At 41.7% G+C, this 17,933-nt stretch overlaps 2 protein-coding genes across 5 annotated transcripts; one reads left to right on the forward strand and one right to left on the reverse strand.

Moving 5' to 3' along the window:
* Positions 1-388: 388 nt before the first annotated feature.
* NSDHL (NAD(P) dependent steroid dehydrogenase-like) lies at positions 389-12,866 on the reverse strand. 2 transcript variants are annotated; one of them, XM_055727705.1, is made up of 8 exons: positions 12,815-12,866; positions 10,966-11,009; positions 8,423-8,584; positions 7,331-7,477; positions 5,851-5,979; positions 3,772-3,914; positions 2,127-2,229; positions 389-1,428 (listed from the first exon to the last, which is right to left on the reverse strand). In XM_055727705.1, exons 2-8 carry the CDS (start codon positions 10,984-10,986, stop codon positions 1,093-1,095), a joined length of 1,041 nt encoding a protein of 346 aa, XP_055583680.1. In that variant the 5' UTR covers positions 10,987-11,009; positions 12,815-12,866; the 3' UTR covers positions 389-1,092. The 2 variants fall into 2 exon arrangements, with proteins under 2 accessions (XP_055583680.1, XP_055583681.1); XM_055727706.1 differs by lacking the exon at positions 12,815-12,866 and adding an exon at positions 10,391-10,461 and having other exon boundaries at positions 10,966-10,994.
* A 309-nt stretch (positions 12,867-13,175) lies between these two features.
* CETN2 (centrin 2) lies at positions 13,176-17,689 on the forward strand. Of its 3 annotated transcripts, XR_008735286.1 has the most exons (6): positions 13,201-13,270; positions 13,472-13,627; positions 15,154-15,282; positions 15,968-16,105; positions 16,313-16,402; positions 16,915-17,689. XR_008735286.1 is itself a non-coding variant. In XM_055727708.1 (5 exons), the coding sequence occupies exons 1-5, from the start codon at positions 13,273-13,275 to the stop codon at positions 17,002-17,004; spliced, it is 516 nt and encodes a 171-aa protein (XP_055583683.1). In that variant the 5' UTR covers positions 13,176-13,272; the 3' UTR covers positions 17,005-17,689. The 3 variants fall into 3 exon arrangements, 2 of the variants coding, with proteins under 2 accessions (XP_055583683.1, XP_055583682.1); XM_055727708.1 differs by lacking the exon at positions 16,313-16,402 and having other exon boundaries at positions 13,176-13,275; XM_055727707.1 differs by lacking the exon at positions 16,313-16,402.
* The last annotated feature ends 244 nt before the right edge of the window (positions 17,690-17,933 follow it).

The following is a 17,933-nucleotide window of genomic DNA, read 5'->3' on the forward strand; positions in this document are numbered from 1 at the left end:
CTTCATTTAAAAACAAAACCGAAGCACTTACAAGGATTATAGGGTAAAGTACACTTAATATAAATGTTAAACTAAACAGCATGGTGAGCATAGTATGATGATAACCATTTTCTTGTGGAAAGAGCTCTTTTTCATCTATTAAGTGGTCAAAGCAACAAAAATCCCCATTACCAACAATAACGTGTCAGACAAGATGAGAGCTTTGTGCAGTAGGATCTTCCAACCACTGTAGCTCCTTCCTGCAAGAAGTGAGCTATGGTAAAATAGTATGTGCTGACTGATAAAGGCCGCAGCAAAGATTTCTCCCCCCACAAAGGGAATGATTAAAATACTGTTTATGATGAGATATTCAGGATGGGATCTGCCCTTTCAAAGATGAAACACAAAATTAGGAAGTCATCTCTTCTTGATTTATTTGGGTTATTTTTGAAGAGAAATAGGCTCCTGCAGAAACAAGGGCACATGCTTCCTTACAAAAAAAAAACCAAACAAACCACAACGGAGGCCTAGCATGCCTTTTGTCAGGTTCCCTTCTGATGCCTCAGTAGGAAGCCAAATCACCAACCAGTCACGGAGGGAACAACAAGATTAGTTTCAATGATTTAAGAGATGGTGGCAGAACTCATTTTTGGCATGAGCCTCTCTTTCATTTTCATTGCTCTTGTACAGAAAAAAGCCAAACCACAGAGAGGAACCAGTTGTGAGAAGTATTTCATTAACCAGTCTGCAGCTATGAGAAGAGGTGGCTGTTATCACCAGAGCAACAAAACAGAGGACAAGGGTGGAGAGAGAAGGCGAAGGAATGCCGATGTGCTGGGTTGGGATTGAAGAGGGCACAGCAGGGTGTTTATTCATTGTCCATAGGGTTCAGCTGTTGTTTCAAAACAAGAAGTCACATCAAAGAAAGGCTGTTAGCACAGCCTCTACATGTTTTTTTTTCAAACCCAGATAAAACCGTTTTGATGGTGAGGAGGAGAGACTTTGGTAAGCTCCCATTACCACAGAATTAGTGAAATTTGCTTCAGTGTTCATTTTAAGATGTCAAAGCAATTACAAAAATCAAGTAGAAAAAAAAAATCCAGCTAGAATTTCTCAGGCCTTCGCCCGACGTAGGTGGGGGTAGCTCTGCAGAGTCCTGTCTATTGCTTCATCCAAGCTCACCACTGGTTTGTAGCCCATGTCTCTTTTGGCCCGTTCACAGCTGTAGTAGTGAAACGTTCCAGCTAACGCTACCCGCATAGGGGTAAAAGTGGGCTTGATGGTGACCAGCGGACTTAGCAGCCACAGCACTAGAGACAGGAATAGGGCCAGGTAATATGCCAGCCAATAAGGAATATGGTACTTGGGAGGATCGTAGTTCAAGCCAGTCAAGATACGGGACATGAAAGTCCAGAAAGGAACTGGTTCATCATTTGTGATATGAAATGCCTGAAAGAGGAAGACAAAAAGCCAGATGGTAAAATTATTATGGTTTCCACAAATTTGTCTCTGCAATGGCCCATCTCATGTTCGTGCTGAGCAGACCGACATCCCTGACTTGACTGAGAATGCACTTTCATGTGATACTGCTTTGCACTGACCACCTCTGTCTGAAAAGCAATGAACCCCTTCTTTGCTAAGAAATCAGCTACTTCTCATGCTCCAGAGGTTAAGATTACTCATAAATGGTCAAACTGAATGACACAACACACATTAAAGCATCCTAGCTGTATGTACCGTGCATGCCCAGGGCACCGTGGTGCCATGAAAATCTAATAAAAGTTTCTCCTGTTCTGAACTCTATCATAAGAGCTAAATAACTGTCTCTTACATATGCATCTTGGCTGCCCACAATTCTGCCTGTATTTCCTTTCACAAGGAGTTTTACAGCATGAAGTTAAAGTATATGTCTTAGCTCATGTGGTTGCACTAAATGGTCACCAGATGGACAACCATTCATTACACCCACACACAAAAAAAAATGACCTATTTGTGTGTGCTGCTTCCACTCACCTCCAGGATAGATGTACAGTACAGACAAAAACCAGCATGAATTACAGAGCAGACACATGAAGTCAAGGAAGGCTTGCAGACGAAGTTCAGCTACAGGACACCCACTCCCCTCCCCTTGCTAGGTCCTTCCTTACCTTCCCACACAGGGGAGAGTCCTTCTGAAGATTTTCTGCAGCAAGGATGTGTCCATGGACCACATTTTCCACATAGGTGAAATCTACCAAGTTCTTTCCATCCCTGCAGAGAAAAAAATAGGGAGCTTAGCCCTCAGGTAAGTTAGGCTGAAAATATGCTGTGGCAAAAGAAAGGACTTTCACAAAAGATATATTTATCCCAAGTTTCCTCTTCTGCTCTCTTCTGCTACAACTTCAGGCTCTATATCCTGTCAGAGAGATGACATCGCTACATATGATTTTGAAGACAAGAGGAAAGGCTGTTATTATCTCAGCTCTTGTCAAGGCCCTCAAAGACTACATTCCTGGAATAGTACCATTTTTAAAGCTCCCAAGTTACCAAGCTGCAAGGTGTGGCAGATCCTACAGGTCTCAATCAGCAGTGATCCACAGAAACAGAACAAATAAGAAAGAGCAGTAACTAGCAGAAAGAAAATCACTTAAGGACAAGCTTTCAATTATTAATTTCTCAGCTCATTAAATTCTAACTTGCTCCCTCAAAAAGCCAACTTCAGCCCTAGCTGAAACAGATTTAAGCCACTGTGTTAAATCTATTTCTACATAGGTACAGAAAATTAAAATTAATCCACATTATTACTTTCAAGAGTCCCACTAAAACAAATGATTTGTTACAAAACCACTACACTCATTTGGCCATAAACCCAGTATTGCTGCAATCCAACATTCTGAGAAAGATTTAATTTCCTATGTTCATGGATGAATAGCCATTTTATTTGCTTTCTTGGAAGGGATATACAGGTCTGTATAAAAATAGGAAAACTCAAGTGAGGAATGCATGTTTGCACTGGAAGAGGATGCAGAGCTGCATGAAGTGGAAACCCTGAGTCTGTGGAGCTTTGCTTTTCAGATCAGTTTAAGATCAATTCAGAAGTGATTAGTAAGGAAGAATAAGAACTAAAAACGCCCCCCAAACCCCAAAAACCCAACAGCAAAATAACCATAACCCTATTCCCTTTCTGCCTTCTACCTCAAGCACATATTCACATGTGCATATATACACACAAACAAGCTCCTTGCCTGTAATAAAAGTCTATTATATATTAAAACGTGTGTTTCTTTTCAAGAGCATAATACAATTGATAAAGATATCCTTAATAGTAGCTTGAAGTGTTTCTTGCTCTAAAATTTCAGCAGTCCACTAGAAGCTTTGCAAGGCTCAGTAACAAGGCAAATATGTTTGATCTTACAATCAGAAATATTTAAACACTACCATATAGGTTTTTTAATTGCAATAGCCTCCAATACCAGAAGTGTGTATTAGTTAAATGAATAGCAAGTAATTCAAGCATTCTCACATTCAGAAGGACAGCTCTTCAGACAATACAGAGACAGCTCAAGCTATACCAGCTTTCCCCACTGATATTCTTTTTGCATTACAAACACTTACCATCTGAATGCATGAATCCCTAAGACAGAAAGATTTTTAAAAAGATAATCCTGGATCACAAGTGAGAAACTAAAGAAACGTACTTTTTTTCCACGCCACACCAACACTACTGTTTTAATATTATGCCCTTCCAAAAAGGGCTTTGTAGGTTCAGCATCAATTTTAACAAAAGATATAAAATGACTGAGCCTTGCTCACCCAATTATGAACTTCATTTTGCCACTCTTAGCTGCCTGGATGAGGATAGGAACCAGCTGAGGGTCTCTAGGACCAAATATTCCATGGGGACGAATAGCAGTAGTGAAGAAATTGTTGCCTGGGTCATTTGCACTGAGCACTTCCTGTAGTGGAAAAAAAACCAAACACAACAACAAATCAGAAGAAAGGTTGGGAAGAAAAGTAATGTTTAGTATTATATTCCAAGATCACCACTAAAGGGGGTTGGTGCTCTCTCATCTCCTTGGGAAGCCATCAGTGAAGTAATTACGTAATATACTCTAATATAACAAGAATAACAGACAAAAATCAGTTTTCATTATTGAACACAATTAATTGACAGGCAAAGGAAGGGAACTCTTCATCTCTCTCATTTAACACCATAGAAACCAGAGGAGCTTTCAAAGTTCCTCCATTCCATGAATTCGTTATGAATTCAACCTCTGTCTCTCCCCTCAGTCGATGGAAGATTTCCATTGCAGGCCTTCTCAATCTCATTCAGAAGGCGTGTGATCCCATCTTCCTGGCAGCACCAAGCACTAAGCAGATTTAGCAAGGCATCTTTGAAGAAGATTTAATTCTATTGGGAGAGAAGATTTTTAATTCTATTGGGAGTTGCCAAACAACATGTTCTACGAATTTTTAACAGCTGCTGGATTTTCTAATAAAAATCCAAGAACACCACATCCAAATAAACACTGAATACTTTCACTATTTCACCCAAAACAAAAACATTATTACAAGCATATTGGGCTAGACTTTATTGCTACTCATAACCTTCCACTTTATTAGTCCTCTTTACTGCAAAGTGGTTCTGCTTGCGAATGAACAGATGGTTTTATGCTGCATTTTCAGTAAAGTTTTTTTTAAGTAACATAAGAAAAATTCTTAAAGGCTAAGACTCTGCTTTAGAGGACACACTATCAGCTTCAGTATGGAATCAAGTCTAAATTCCTCTTGCACAAAAAGCATAGGAAATGCAAACCACTGAAAAAAGTTTGAAAAAACATTTGTTCACTTTGATTTAAAACATTGTTGTACCATATTTAAACCACAAATACTGCAGCATTAAGAACCTGAAACAGAACAGATACTGGTAGTCTGCAAATGTGCAAAGTAGCAGTCATTCAAATGCAGGGGAAATGTTTATATCTTTTTGAACAAGATTGTTTTCAGTATCTCGCCAGTAGCATTAGCTCAAAACATGTTATAGGCTGGCACACTCCTTAACTCAGTCCACATCTTCATCTCATCATCTCTTTCCCCAGTGACATGTTCACAATCCCAGCTGTAACTTCAGGCTGCAAATCAGGTAAATGGGGTTCTGAAACAGTCTTCTAGTAGAGCAGAGAAGGCAAAAAAATTCTGTACGACTGCTCTTAAAACAAAGCTGCATCAGTTAAGAAATGGGATTATCACATGACTCTTGCAGTGAAAGCAACATCTCTGCCAGTTCTTTTATTCTTTTGCTAGAAAGAACTTCTGTACTGTAGCACACTGTTTCATTCAACTTCCCTGGTAATTTATGTCACAGCTTTATTTTATTCTCTTTTTATTACGTGAATACACTACTTAGGAGTCTCACCAGCCAAGGAAGATGTTACTGAGTACTTATGTATTTGGACTGCCAGGCAGCAGCTCTGAAAGCATCCCCTGGACCAACCCCTCAGCATGCCTACAAAAAAGGACGTGGGCCACCTACAAAATACACAAGCAGCAGCCACCTGCCATACTTCTCTGTAACAGAATAAATGAATCCACAACTCACTAGCCTCCATGCTGAGAATAAAAGGGCTAAAATCAGACAGATTTGTCTAAAAGAAGGGAATTTTCTGTTTCAATTGTACTTTGAAAACTCTGGCAGGCAGTGCTACATATGCGTGATTTTGTGCACATTTTCTTTGCACAAGATACTTCTTTTTAATGAAAGAGAGATTCTGGAGAACAAGAGAGATCTGTTCAGTCTTGAGGAGTGTTGTGTCCCCTAGGGCATGCCCTACTTTTAGAAGGGCAGTTTTAAGTATCAAAAGCAACAATGTTAACCAAATGATGACAAAATACCTTCTCCTGCAGGATCTTCGTCTCTGTATAATAGTCGATAGGCTTTTTGGCATAAGGGAGGTCTTCTGATCCATTTTTTATGTCTGTGCCCTCAAAAACTACACTGGCACTGCTAGTTAACACTAGTTTCTGCAACAGACGTGAAAGAAAACAGTTGTTTAAAGCCTAAGACAAAAAGGTCATTATTTACGAAGGCTGAGTAAAGACAATAATAATGTTTAAACAACAGATTCTACAGATAATAAACCAAGTCTAGAAGAACATTGTTTAACGGAAGACGATCTGAAACTGTAGGTAAGAAAACTCCCACTCTCTTAACCAACTCTTGTCACATTGTTTTAATCTCCTTTAGGTAGCACTAAACATTTCAACAAACATCCAAGGCAGCCAGTCAAGGGGAAAACTTCTCCAGGAAAATCAGTGTCCACTTGCCTTGGCACATTTTAGCATTTAACACGCAATTAGTGTTTTTAAAATATATTTGTCCTTCTTGATGATAACAATATAATGGCAGAGTATCTTGGATGGTTTTGTTGGATACAAACATATCCTAGTGGATTCAAAACAGGAAGTCAGTGATGTATTTGAGTAATCAGAATCATGGTTTTAAATAAGATCTGCATCGTAATAGAAAGATGACTAGATCCAACAAGTTCCAACAAGACTTAACTCCTTGTTCTGACAGAATCCAGACTAAAGCCTGAAGGTAAATATCACATGGCCCATTTCCTAAAACAGCTTATTACACACAGAGGGAAAAAAATCTCAACGAACAACAAACTGTGAGTCTGGGAGTCCCATGTGATAGACATCATTTAATTCTAAATGCACAAAATGCATGCATTGGAGGTACCATCTCTGCCCAGAATATATAAGTGACCTTCTCATGCATTGTGCTTGCAAATTTGCTATAAATTTAAATGAAAATTCTTGTGATATCAAAATAACATCAGGAGTAAAAAACCAACAACCCTGCCTGAACAGCAGCCTCATTTCCTCTGGCTCTTTCTTTTGTGGGCAAATGACTTTCTCAACCAAATTATACTCAGATTACGGCACAAGTGTGTTCCTTCTCATTACATGTTGAAGAATTCACATAAGTAATAAATGCCATGAATACTTCCACTGCCAGAAAAGCTATCTTTAGAGCTGTCCCCTTCTTAAAGCATGAAAGAATCCACTTGTCAGTCATGATTCTCCTGCGGGTGATTCCCAGATGTCTAGTAGGATAAATTTTAATGGATGCTTTTCCTGCAGTCAGGAGGATTGCAATGTGTAGGTTTTCTGTGGCAAACACAGACTCAGCTTACACCAGACACTAAGCAGGAGACCAGCAGAACCTCTCTCTTCTACTAATTTTCAAAGAAGAACCTGGAATTCAGTATCTCAGAGACCTTTGCCCTTCTGAAACTGAAACCGGTCCACGCTGCAATTGTTATAATCACCACCCTGGAGTGTCCATGTACTTTTCTACCCTTACCTGCACTCCAGCTTCTTTGCAGGCTTCAATGACTGCCTTGGTTCCCATAAAATTCACCTTATAAAACAGTTCCCTGTTGTCACTTGAAGGTGCTGGTGATGCACAATGAAATGCCACTGACACACCTTGTAAAGCTGGGAGCAAAGCCTAGAAGATACATCACATGAGACAGCAATGAAGCAAGAGCAATAGTGTCTACTCTGAAAAAAAAAAAAGAAAAAAAAAGAAAAAAGAAAGGAAATAAACCACAGTTTTTTCTTATGGAAACAAAACTGCTAAATTTCAAGTCATATTCCTTCTATAAAGGTCAGCAGCTGGAAGAGGATCAACATCCAGGATCTTGTCAGTGTCCTCTCCTGCTTGCTAGGTAAAAAATACCCTATATCACCTTTTCTTTCCAGAGAAGAACCTGGGAACTTTCTGAGACCTGGAGGCTATCTAGACTTAACTACTTGCAATAGTCTCAAGTGCAGATATTAGACTCAAAGCTACTTGGAGATAGGAGTTAGAAAACTCAGCAAGCAGCAGGTTTAACAGCCAACAGTCCCCCATGGCACTGTCTGCATTTGAGATGACTGTCATAAAGCTCAGACATGATACTTTATAATGGTGGGGAGACGTCTCTTCATGTTGCATACAAATGTTTTTGCCAAGGCTCACACACATGACTGAGTTAAGGCAAGAGGTCTTAGTGTGCCTTAACTGTTAGGAATAATGCATTCTGCCGTTCTCATGCAGCTGAGGTTAGCTAGGAGAGCACCCACATGCAATTACCAATGGTGACTGTAATTACACTGTATATTTAAGATAACAGTAATGCAAATCACAATACAGAAATAAGTTCTGTCCTTTTCAGGTTCAAGCAGACATCAAGTATATTCCTAGATGAGGCTTCCACCAGAAAACCACTTAGGCTATTGACTTCACAGCAAGACCGCTGGGGGGCATATCTACATACCCTTTTACAACCTGTGTGATGCATTCAGGTATTTTAGTGCTTCAGGCAAGGGTCAGTAAGCTGTTTCAACAAACGCTTATTTAATCAGACATCCTTTCTATCTACCCACATCACATACTGTTGTTAGTCTGTACCTCTTTGTCGCAAAGGTCTCCCAGGAAGAACTGCACTCGGTCATTGTCAAACCTCTTCTGAATATCAAACACATTGACCATGTAACCCTGCTCCAGGAGCTGCTCCACCATGTGCTGGCCTAAGAATCCTGACCCACCGATCACTGTGCATTTCCTACCAGCCTGCAGAGACGGGGAGAAAAGCACTTCAGCAAGCAGACACATACCAATCAACTGCACAAGTAAGCTGATCTGAACTTCCCCAGATCTTAATGCACTGAAATTTTGCACAACTAGTTAGTAGCTAGTTTAATTGGAGGAGTCTAAACTCATAGCACAGACATATTGAAGAGTGTTTTGAGATATTACAGTATCTTAAAGGTTCAAGCATGCTAATGGTCTACAAACTGGTTTGTATTTTGGCAAGACTGCCTCATAACCAAGTGGCTCACATAGCAGAGAAAAAAAAAAAAAGGAAGAGAAAAAAAAAGGGGAGAAAAAAATATTAAAAAATTAAAAAAAAAGGACTGGCTCCCACAAACTTCGCCCTGATAGTAAAGCAAACAGAATTTGCTTCAGCCACATGGCACAGATAATTCAGAATACTAAAACTGTCACTGCTGGCAAGGGCAAAACCATTTTCAAAGCATGTGAAACCCGGGCTTCTCCAGGCCAGGAAAGCAATTGGGTAAAGGCAAGGATTATCCATTTTAGTCAGTCATTAGTTCATTCTTTCTTTTTTTAAGCTTTTAAAAAATAGATGTCTAGAGTCACTCCCAGATTGTGGTCTGGTCACTTGTCTAACTGGACATACTGAAGGCCTTATCACCAACACAGAACACATAAGCAATGGCTCTGAGGAAGCTTTTGTACAGAGAATGCTCTGTCCTTGTTGAAAATAAATTTTATGCTTATTGTTGCTACACAAAACCCCACCTCTGCCGTTATACTATCAAGCTGAAGGGAATTTTAACGCAGTGAAACCACACAAAGATTACAATTGTTCAGGAGTTTCTAAGCACTACATCCTAAAACAAAGGTTCCACTGCAAAGTGTCAATTATCCACAACAGAAATTAGACCAGTTCACTGTAGTTGCTCAGTTACATTAAAGCATAACCAGTTACTTAGAATGGTGCATGCAAAGTACAGTCTGATTAAAGTAATTAAAAATAAAAGTTCTAACAGGTTGGCCCAGTGGTCTCTGGTTTTGACAGCTGCAAGAAAACAGACGATATCGAATATGTGAGCCTAAGGACTCTCTGTAGCTCACTACAACAGTTTTGCATTTGCTTTACACATTAGCTTCCAGATTCTCTAAACTGAGTCCCACCCCTCCCCGCTGCGGTGTCCTCTCCCTGTCGATGTGTCTAGCTTTTTCAGCTTCTCCTCAAAAGGCAGTCGCTCCGTTCCATCGATATTTTTACTTTCATTCCCCTGTACCCTTTCTCATTAAGGTCCCTTCCAACCCAAACCATTCTGATTCCAGTGCATTCCTCAGAAAACAAAAGCACCGAACTGCACACCGTACTTAGATGTGCTGAACCGGGTTTACAGTGGTAGAATGACGCCCTCTGCCTGGCTCCAAATACCAGTGTCATTTTCTACCAGCACAGATGAGACAGTCCAGGTTTTTCTGTATGATAGTTTTCCAAAGTATACGGACAGTATTCTAACTGGTGATGAGAAACAGAATATTTAAATACTCACTAGTGCACATAATATACAATACAATCTAGTGCACACACCTCTTGGGAAAGTACTAAATGAACCAACTCAATCACCAGAATCAGTGTAACTGCAGCCAGCAGTGCTGCACCTGGATTCATCAGCTGTTTTAAAACACGCTGGTAAAAAGGCAGGCTATCCATAATTATATTGATTTTAGGATACAAATTACCACCTGTCTAGTGCTGTGAAGACACAACAACTTGTTCATACTCTCTACCATGACACTACGTTATTTTTTGTTTCTTTGTTTCCTAAATACCTGAGATTCACTGGTCTTCCATTAGCTTCATATGGATTAACGAGAAAATAGTTCAGAAGGTAGAAATTTCTCTGTAAACAAGAACCACAGGTAACTCAAAGGAACAGCTTAATAAACTGTATTCCTAAGAGTAATGTCCGAACACCTGAACTAAGCAAGATGTTACTTTTTCAATATTCTAACCTCCTGTATTCAATGCAGTCATCATAATAAGAGGTTACAATGGTCTAGTTGATCTCAGGAACCTCAGCTGGGACTTTATTTGCACTACAACATGGAATAATGTTATGTGCCATGTAGAAATCATCCTGGAGTAACTAAAACTCCAGACCAATTGATCTGGCAGCATTGACAAAATCACTCATTCTCTTGCGGGGGTTGGAGCATTCCTGGATCTCTCCAGAACAGCAGCAAATTATTCCTTGGAAAATCACATTTCCTCCAATAATATCTCTAGAGTTAGTATTAATGCAGGAACAGTCTCATGCCTTCCCTAGTAATGTTCAGAAGTATCTATGAAAATAGGTTTCTGCAAGACAAATCTTCATAAAACACCATTTAAGCCCTCAACTTACCGATCTGAGGCGTGTGGCCATTTCTCAGATGATTCACTATCAACCTGATTCATTTAAAAAGAATATTATTTTATTCACAAAAAAATTACTTTTAAAACCACATTTTTAGTTATAGAAGTCAAGGTTTGAAGCCATTATACTAAAGCAGAAGCATGAAAAGTGAGCTAATTCTGCCTGCCCTGCTGAACCGAATAAGCAGCACAAGAGTAACAGTAACATCAAATAGCTTTCTCAAAGACATAACTTTAATATAACAAAATACCCTTGATAACAAAGGCATCATCTTATTTTAGCTAATATTAGCTTTATGCACTTCCTTTAAGTCTGAATATTTACACTCCAAATAACATGAATACAATTGCAAGTTCTGCAAATGTCCTCTTCAAAAATACACTTGCTCAAGTGTGTTAGGAGCAACAAAATAAAACTGAAGTTCAAGCACTTCAGCTGCATCATGTCCACCTGTTCCACAGCAGCTGACACAGCATAGGAGAAACACCGGCACAAACTTGGTGCCCATCAGCAAAGAGAGGGGAGCCAGTGTTTTTCACATCACAGGCTGTTGATGCCACCAGTTTCATTAAAATACGCTCCTCCTCCCAGCAGGAGCAAACAAAATTCCCAATTCAGCTGGAACCCTACTGCATGGAGTACAACTGAAAGGTGAGAAGACAACATGCCTATCAGATCTGTTCTCAACATCAAAACAAGCTGCACACAAAGACTTCTGATGGCTTTATGGTCACTTTAAACCATCACTATGATAAACTACTGTGATAGAGAGTATGTGATTCTCCTTATTCCTAGTGAATGCTTCCCACTACCTCCTACTATATGTGCGCTGAGATGGATGAAAGCTATGACTAGCTAGAAATTAATCATTTTCTGCCTGGGTTGGTTTTCAGCCAGAGCAGCTCTCTGACCCATCTCGTTTCATGAACAGTAGTGCCAACACAACTGGATGAGATCCAGAAACACCGATGTTGCTATAAAACTACCACAGTACCATGCCTCACACAAGCAAATACATATGTTGGACTCGCTCACTCTGCAGGTTACACAATTTAGCACTCATCAGTTTTTATTTTTCTGAAAAGCTCTTCGAAATGGCAAACAAAAAGCCAAAAAAAAAAAAGCAGGATTGGTGCCTGTCCAGCCAGGAACACCAAGCTGGTTAGAAATAATGGACACAAGGTGATCCACCCTCCTGTTGCTCCTTCTTCTACCCCTACATATCCCTTAACACAGTCCCTATCCCTCTCCAAAATGTAATTTATGAACAGTCCCATCACCAGTTTCCCTCCAGCTCTTTTGGTCCCCCCACCCCAGAGACCCCCACCCTTCTCCCACTCCCAGCTTTCCTCACACCCCTCTATGGCCTCCCCTCCCCCCAGCACCTCAGACCCCAGCTGCCCACCCCACCCTCTACCCCACATCTCCTCACACTGCCCCCACCTCCACCCACCCCCCTCACCCCTCCACGCCCCAGCCCTCCTCACAGGCCCGCAGCCTCCCCCTGCGCACTGCAGAACCCACCTCAGCCCTCCAGGCCCCGCTGCCTCCAGCCTGCCCCCCACAGCCCCCACGGCCCTCCCCACGCCCCAGCTCTCTTCACAGCCCCCAGCTTCCCTCCCCGCTCCCCAGCTTCCCTCCCCGCTCCCCAGCTTCCCTCCCCGCTCCCCAGCTTCCCTCCCCGCTCCCCAGCTTCCCTCCCCGCTCCCCAGCTTCCCTCCCCGCACACCGCCCACACCCTCCCTCAGCCACCCCCACAGCCCTGCAGGCCTCGCTACCTCCAGGCTGTCCCCACAGCCCCCATAACCGCGCTCAGCCCCTCACCCTGCCCGCTCACCTCAGAGGCTGCGCCCTCTGCACCCCGCCGCCCGCCCTCAGCCCGGCCCGGCTCCGCCCCTGGCTCCTGCACGAGCCTCCAGCCCACCAATCAGCGAGGCCGCTTCCAGCAGGCCCCGCCCGCCCCGCCGGCTCCCGCCGCTTCTCCTCCCAAGCTTGCTGGGCTGAGCATCGCGCTAGCCGGCTCTCGCCCGCTGATTGGCCTGCGCCCTCCTCGTTTCGGCCAATCGCGTTGACGGAAGGAGGAGAGGCTTTTCTCCCTGCTCAGTCGCCTCTTGGATCCGCCCCCACCACGTGTTGGCCAATAGCCGTCGCCTCAGTCCCTCCCCCGCCGGGTGCTGCAGCAAATAGGAGTGAGGATTGCATAGCAACGGCGTAGGGGGATTAGCCAATGGGGAAGAGTGGCATTGAGGTTGGGCCTGCCACGGCTGGAGCCGCTCCGAGGCAGCGGCCGCCGGTATGGTGAGTGCGGCCCGGCCTGGCGGCGAGAGGCGCCTGCGGGCCTGTGCTGCTCCGCTCCGGCTCCGCGGGGGAGGCCCGGGGTGGGCTGGGGCTGGGGCTGAGGCGGCCGCTGTCCTGCAGGCCTCAGCCGTCCTTCCCGGGGCGGTGCGTCGCGGCAGCGGCCTTACCCCCTTTGCTCTTGTGTCGCTGTGCCAAGGCCTCCAGCTTTAAGAAGCCCTCGCTAGGACCCGCGTCCCAGAAGAAGAAAGCGAGCCCCAAGCTGGAGCTCACTGAGGAACAGAAGGAGATCCGGGAGGCTTTCGACTTGTTTGACACAGACGGCACCGGGAACATTGATGTTAAGGAACTAAAGGTAAGAATTTTCCTGGTGCTAAAAGGACAGCTCTGCTGAGCTTAAAAATAGGGGCATAAACGCCTAAATGACCTTAAATAGGATAGATTATTTTTTTCCCCCAGCATAAAACCTCATTGTCAACAGGTATGTTCTTCTCTAATTATAGCTCTTTAAGGCTGCTATCAGGTGTCTTTAGGGCTAGGCTGATCAAAATATATTGACAGTTCTGTATTTTCTGTACTGTCTCTTTCTCTGTTAGTAAAACATCAAAAAGGCTTTGCACATATTAAAAAGGTGAGTTTAAACACCCCTCCCCCTTATATGTTGTTGAGGATTGCATGCTTTGCAAATTAGGTTATTCAATGGAATACACCAATGTTACTAATTTTCATACTTTATTGCAAATTTTTTTCCATCTATCCCCACCTCTGTCCTTTGAGAAGAATAGTGATCAATAAACCTGGACTTCTTTTGCTTTCAGAATTTGCTTTTCCTATTTGCTAGCTGGATGTCCATGTTAAGACCACAGGGGGAGACCTGATTTCCAACGTGCTGGTTGTCCCTTTATCAAAGGAGAGCAGAGGAAAGCCTGTAGGTGTGCGTGCATGTGTCTGCAAGTGAAGGCATCCTTGGATATGCTGCTTATAGGAGTGTTGTCAGAAAGGCACACAAAATGTTTGAATTGTGTTTTCCCAACATTCATTGAAAAAGATTTTTGTTACTAGATTGAAAAATTAACTCATTGAAGTTCTCTGTGGTCTACCAGCTTAAGGTCTTTCATGTTTGTGCCATCAGATCAGGCTGGTAGAGTTCAGTAAAGCTGCAGGTATGATGGAAACTTCTTTCATGGAGTCAGTTGAAGTTATTTTGTTGAGGCATTTCTGCATCTTCTGTTTAGCCATCTTGCTTACAACAGGGCCTGAAATAAGCTTTTTTTAAAAAAATACTATTCAGGGTCTTGTTTCTCATTGCAGAGGGAATACTAATAGCAATTCCTTTGACAGGAATGGAATAACATTCAATTTTCCAGTAGCCTTGTATATTGCTATCTACAGCACTGTGTGGTAGTTTGGGATGTTTCCTTCGAAATAGTAATCAAAGTGGGACTCTTTACGCTCTGAGTGCGTATCACAAGAATGTAAAAAATTATATACCGAAATAGTGATGCTAAGACTTTAGAAAAAATCCGAATGTTCTCAGATAACGTATTTCTCCCAAGACTCTGTTATATAGCCTTACCCTCCAGATTCTTGCCCTTTCTGAGCTGGAGGTGGCAGTTGTCATGGTAAGAATGTGGTTTGGACATTTCTGAATTAACTGAAGCCCCACGCTAGAGTATGAATGGTTGTTTTCCTGTTTTCTGCATTTCAGTGTGCCCTTGTGTGTAGAGAAGCATTGCTCTAAGTCTGCCCCTTACCTTGCTGTTTTCCTTGAGTCACAGAATGCACGTTTTAATGTGATCTGGCATAAAGTTCAACTTTCCCCCTGCCCTGTGGTTTTGTTTATATTTTTGTATGACTTACACTTTTTTGCTGTTCTTACAGGTGGCCATGAGGGCACTAGGGTTTGAACCTAAAAAAGGAGAGATCAAGGAAATTATATCAGATGTCGATAAGGAAGGAACAGGAAAAATCAGCTTCAATGACTTCTTGGTAGTGATGACACAGAAAATGGTATGTAAATTTTAAAAGTGAAAGTAATTTTGAAAATAGCTGAGTACCTTTCATCTCCTCTTGGTTTTAGTGGAAGATGAAAGCACCGTTTTAATCTTAACAACAAAACATGTAAAGGTTAGAACTGCAAGACAGGGACTACCCTATCTCATTTTCCAAGATGAGGTTGAAATAATAGTGTCGCTAACAAGTTTCTTTAACAATCATTTTTTTGTGTGTGAGAGAGAAAAGGGAAGAACTGAAATCAAGATGTTTATCACAGATTAAAACCAGCTCTGGCCTGCAGAAAGCTGTTGAGATTATTGACACATGACACGGATGACTGTGTAGCAATGCACTGTATTTTCTCTTCTTGAGTGAAATCTCTGGTTTTGAAAATCTTAAGACATATTGAGTAAACGCAGTATTTAACAGTGGAAGATCCTGATACTGAAATCCCAAAGACATCTGGCTAGCTATGAAAGAAGAAAAAATTCCCTGAAACCCAGAAGTTCAGGAAGCATGTCTCTGTCTCTGCCTTCAGCTTTTGTATGTATGCTTCCTGCTGGCTGGGCTTCTTTAAATTTGCTCTTAAGAGGGTTTCTCAGTCTATCTAATGTTTGTCTTTTATAACTTCATTTTGAATGTTACTTACAACATATTCATTACTTTTTTTTCCTCAAACTTATGCTTATACTTCTTTAAGGCTGAAAAAGATTCCAAAGAGGAGATTCTCAAGGCTTTCAAACTCTTTGATGACGATGAAACTGGCAAAATCTCTTTCAAAAACCTCAAACGTGTTGCCAAAGAACTGGGGGAAAATCTCACAGATGAAGAGCTGCAGGTAGGCTTGTACCTGATATATGAAACCACGTCAGACACAAACACTCGCTGTCTGCTTTTGTGTATAGTGAACGTAGAAGGGTCCAGGTTACGCTGTGCCTGTTGAATAGATGGCAGTCACACAATTGGTCACACATTGTTTGGTTTTGTATTTATATTTGTTTAAAACCTGTGTAAATAGTCACAGTCTAATTCTCCTTCTGTCCAGTGAGCTGAGCCATCTCTGTTCTGTGTGCTAGAGCTAGCAGCGGGAGTAAGGACTGGGAATCTCTTGGTGGGGGACGGAAGCCCTCTCAAGGTCAGTTTCTAGGTAAAGGCAGCAGCCTCTCGGTTTTAGGCCCTGTCCTCTGGAGTCTGTTGGATCATTACACTTGAACGGTTAGGAAAATCTGCCCGCTCTCTCCTGGCAGAAATGGAAGAGCTCCTGTCAGTTTGTGATTGGAAAATGGATTCTGACATCAAAGATGGGTTAAGCCTACATGGCTGTCAAAATTGTGTCAGTAGAATTGCAGTTTTGTGGAGCTACAGCAATGTAAATGAACAACTCTGCTCCAAGCACTTTGTTTCTTCCAGGACAATTCCTATAATACAACTTTTTCTAGACAGATTTTTGTATAAATATATATACATATATATAAACATATTAGTGTCTAGTTTAGTAAATATTTTGTAGCGTGGTAGGTCTGACGTTGAGCTAACACTGTCCTCTCCAATATGATTTACTAAAAAGTGGTTCTAATTCTGAATTAATCTTATAATTCTACTCCTAGTCTAATCCACGTCTGATCTCTGAATACAAATATCTTTCAGAAAATGATTGATGAAGCAGACAGAGATGGGGATGGAGAAGTGAATGAGCAAGAATTCTTGCGGATCATGAAGAAGACCAGCCTTTACTGAAACAGAATTGTAATTAATTTTGCACATGTGTATATATGTTTGGAATGTGCCTCACTTTTTTTACAGTCTTATTTCTTTTGAGATAGCAGAAAATACAGGTCAATATGTTTTTTTTTTAAGTGGATGATCTTAAACTTGCTTTTGTGAATACTTAACAATCGCTGACCTGTTTACATGTAGCAACATTGTTGCTTGTTTGTACTCATGTTTACCCTCTTTTTATTTTCGATATACAAATCACATTTTTCAGTAACAGTATTCGCGTCCTTCTCTAACTAAAAACTGTGTGTCAAATGATTGTGGTTTGGTGAAGAGAGGACTCAAAACCAGATAGTGCACATCTCTATTTCCCAGCAGTTTTTTTGGTTTAATGTATTTGTTTGGGCAGCTATAGTGAACTCTTTATATGACATATTTGCAAGGATCAGCTTTTTATACTCTGTCTTACAGTGATTATCCCCTCCCCTTTTTAGTATGTTCTTTAAACTGGAAAAAAAAGTAAGTAAATAGACTGCTGCAACTTAACTTACTGCTATTCAGTCCACATGTTTAAAGAAATCTCTCTGCAAAAGAAGAGGAAAATTACCAGTGCTGCTGCTGAAAGCTCTGTATATTTGCAGGAATATTCAGTGGCTGCTGAATTAAATAAGATTGTATTTAAAATAAAGTGTCTTATCTTAATGCATCAGAGTTGTGGAAACAAGTGTGGCTTTTGCCTTGTGTTGGAAGGAAACAAGCTCCTGTGCCCTTCTGCTTTGCTATCGCCTGGCCAGTTTACAGCTTGCCGTTCAGGTTTCAGGTATCTTGTCTGTCCCTGTTGCATTGCAGAATTGTTGCTTCCAGGTTGTTTCAAGGAATTTTTCCAGAGACTGGAAGGGACTGGAAATTGTACTGCTTTCTCTGGGATGCCTAGACCTCACCCTGAACTC

The sequence above is a fragment of the Falco cherrug genome, chromosome 15 (assembly GCF_023634085.1).
Source record: "Falco cherrug isolate bFalChe1 chromosome 15, bFalChe1.pri, whole genome shotgun sequence".
NCBI classification, from domain to species: domain Eukaryota; kingdom Metazoa; phylum Chordata; class Aves; order Falconiformes; family Falconidae; genus Falco; species Falco cherrug.

Coding starts and splice junctions, on each gene's coding strand:
- CETN2 (XM_055727707.1), top strand. CDS start 13,205: ATGGGGAAGAGTGGCATTGAGGTTGGGCCTGCCACGGCTGGAGCCGCT. Junction 13,271..13,471: donor CTCCGAGGCAGCGGCCGCCG/GTATGGTGAGTG, acceptor CGCTGTGCCAAG/GCCTCCAGCTTTAAGAAGCC. Junction 16,106..16,914: donor TCACAGATGAAGAGCTGCAG/GTAGGCTTGTAC, acceptor AATATCTTTCAG/AAAATGATTGATGAAGCAGA.
- NSDHL (XM_055727705.1), bottom strand. CDS start 10,986: ATGGCCACACGCCTCAGATCG. Junction 3,915..5,850: donor CGAAGATCCTGCAGGAGAAG/GTATTTTGTCAT, acceptor TTTCCACTACAG/GAAGTGCTCAGTGCAAATGA. Junction 1,429..2,126: donor ACTCTCCCCTGTGTGGGAAG/GTAAGGAAGGAC, acceptor TTCCTCTTTCAG/GCATTTCATATCACAAATGA.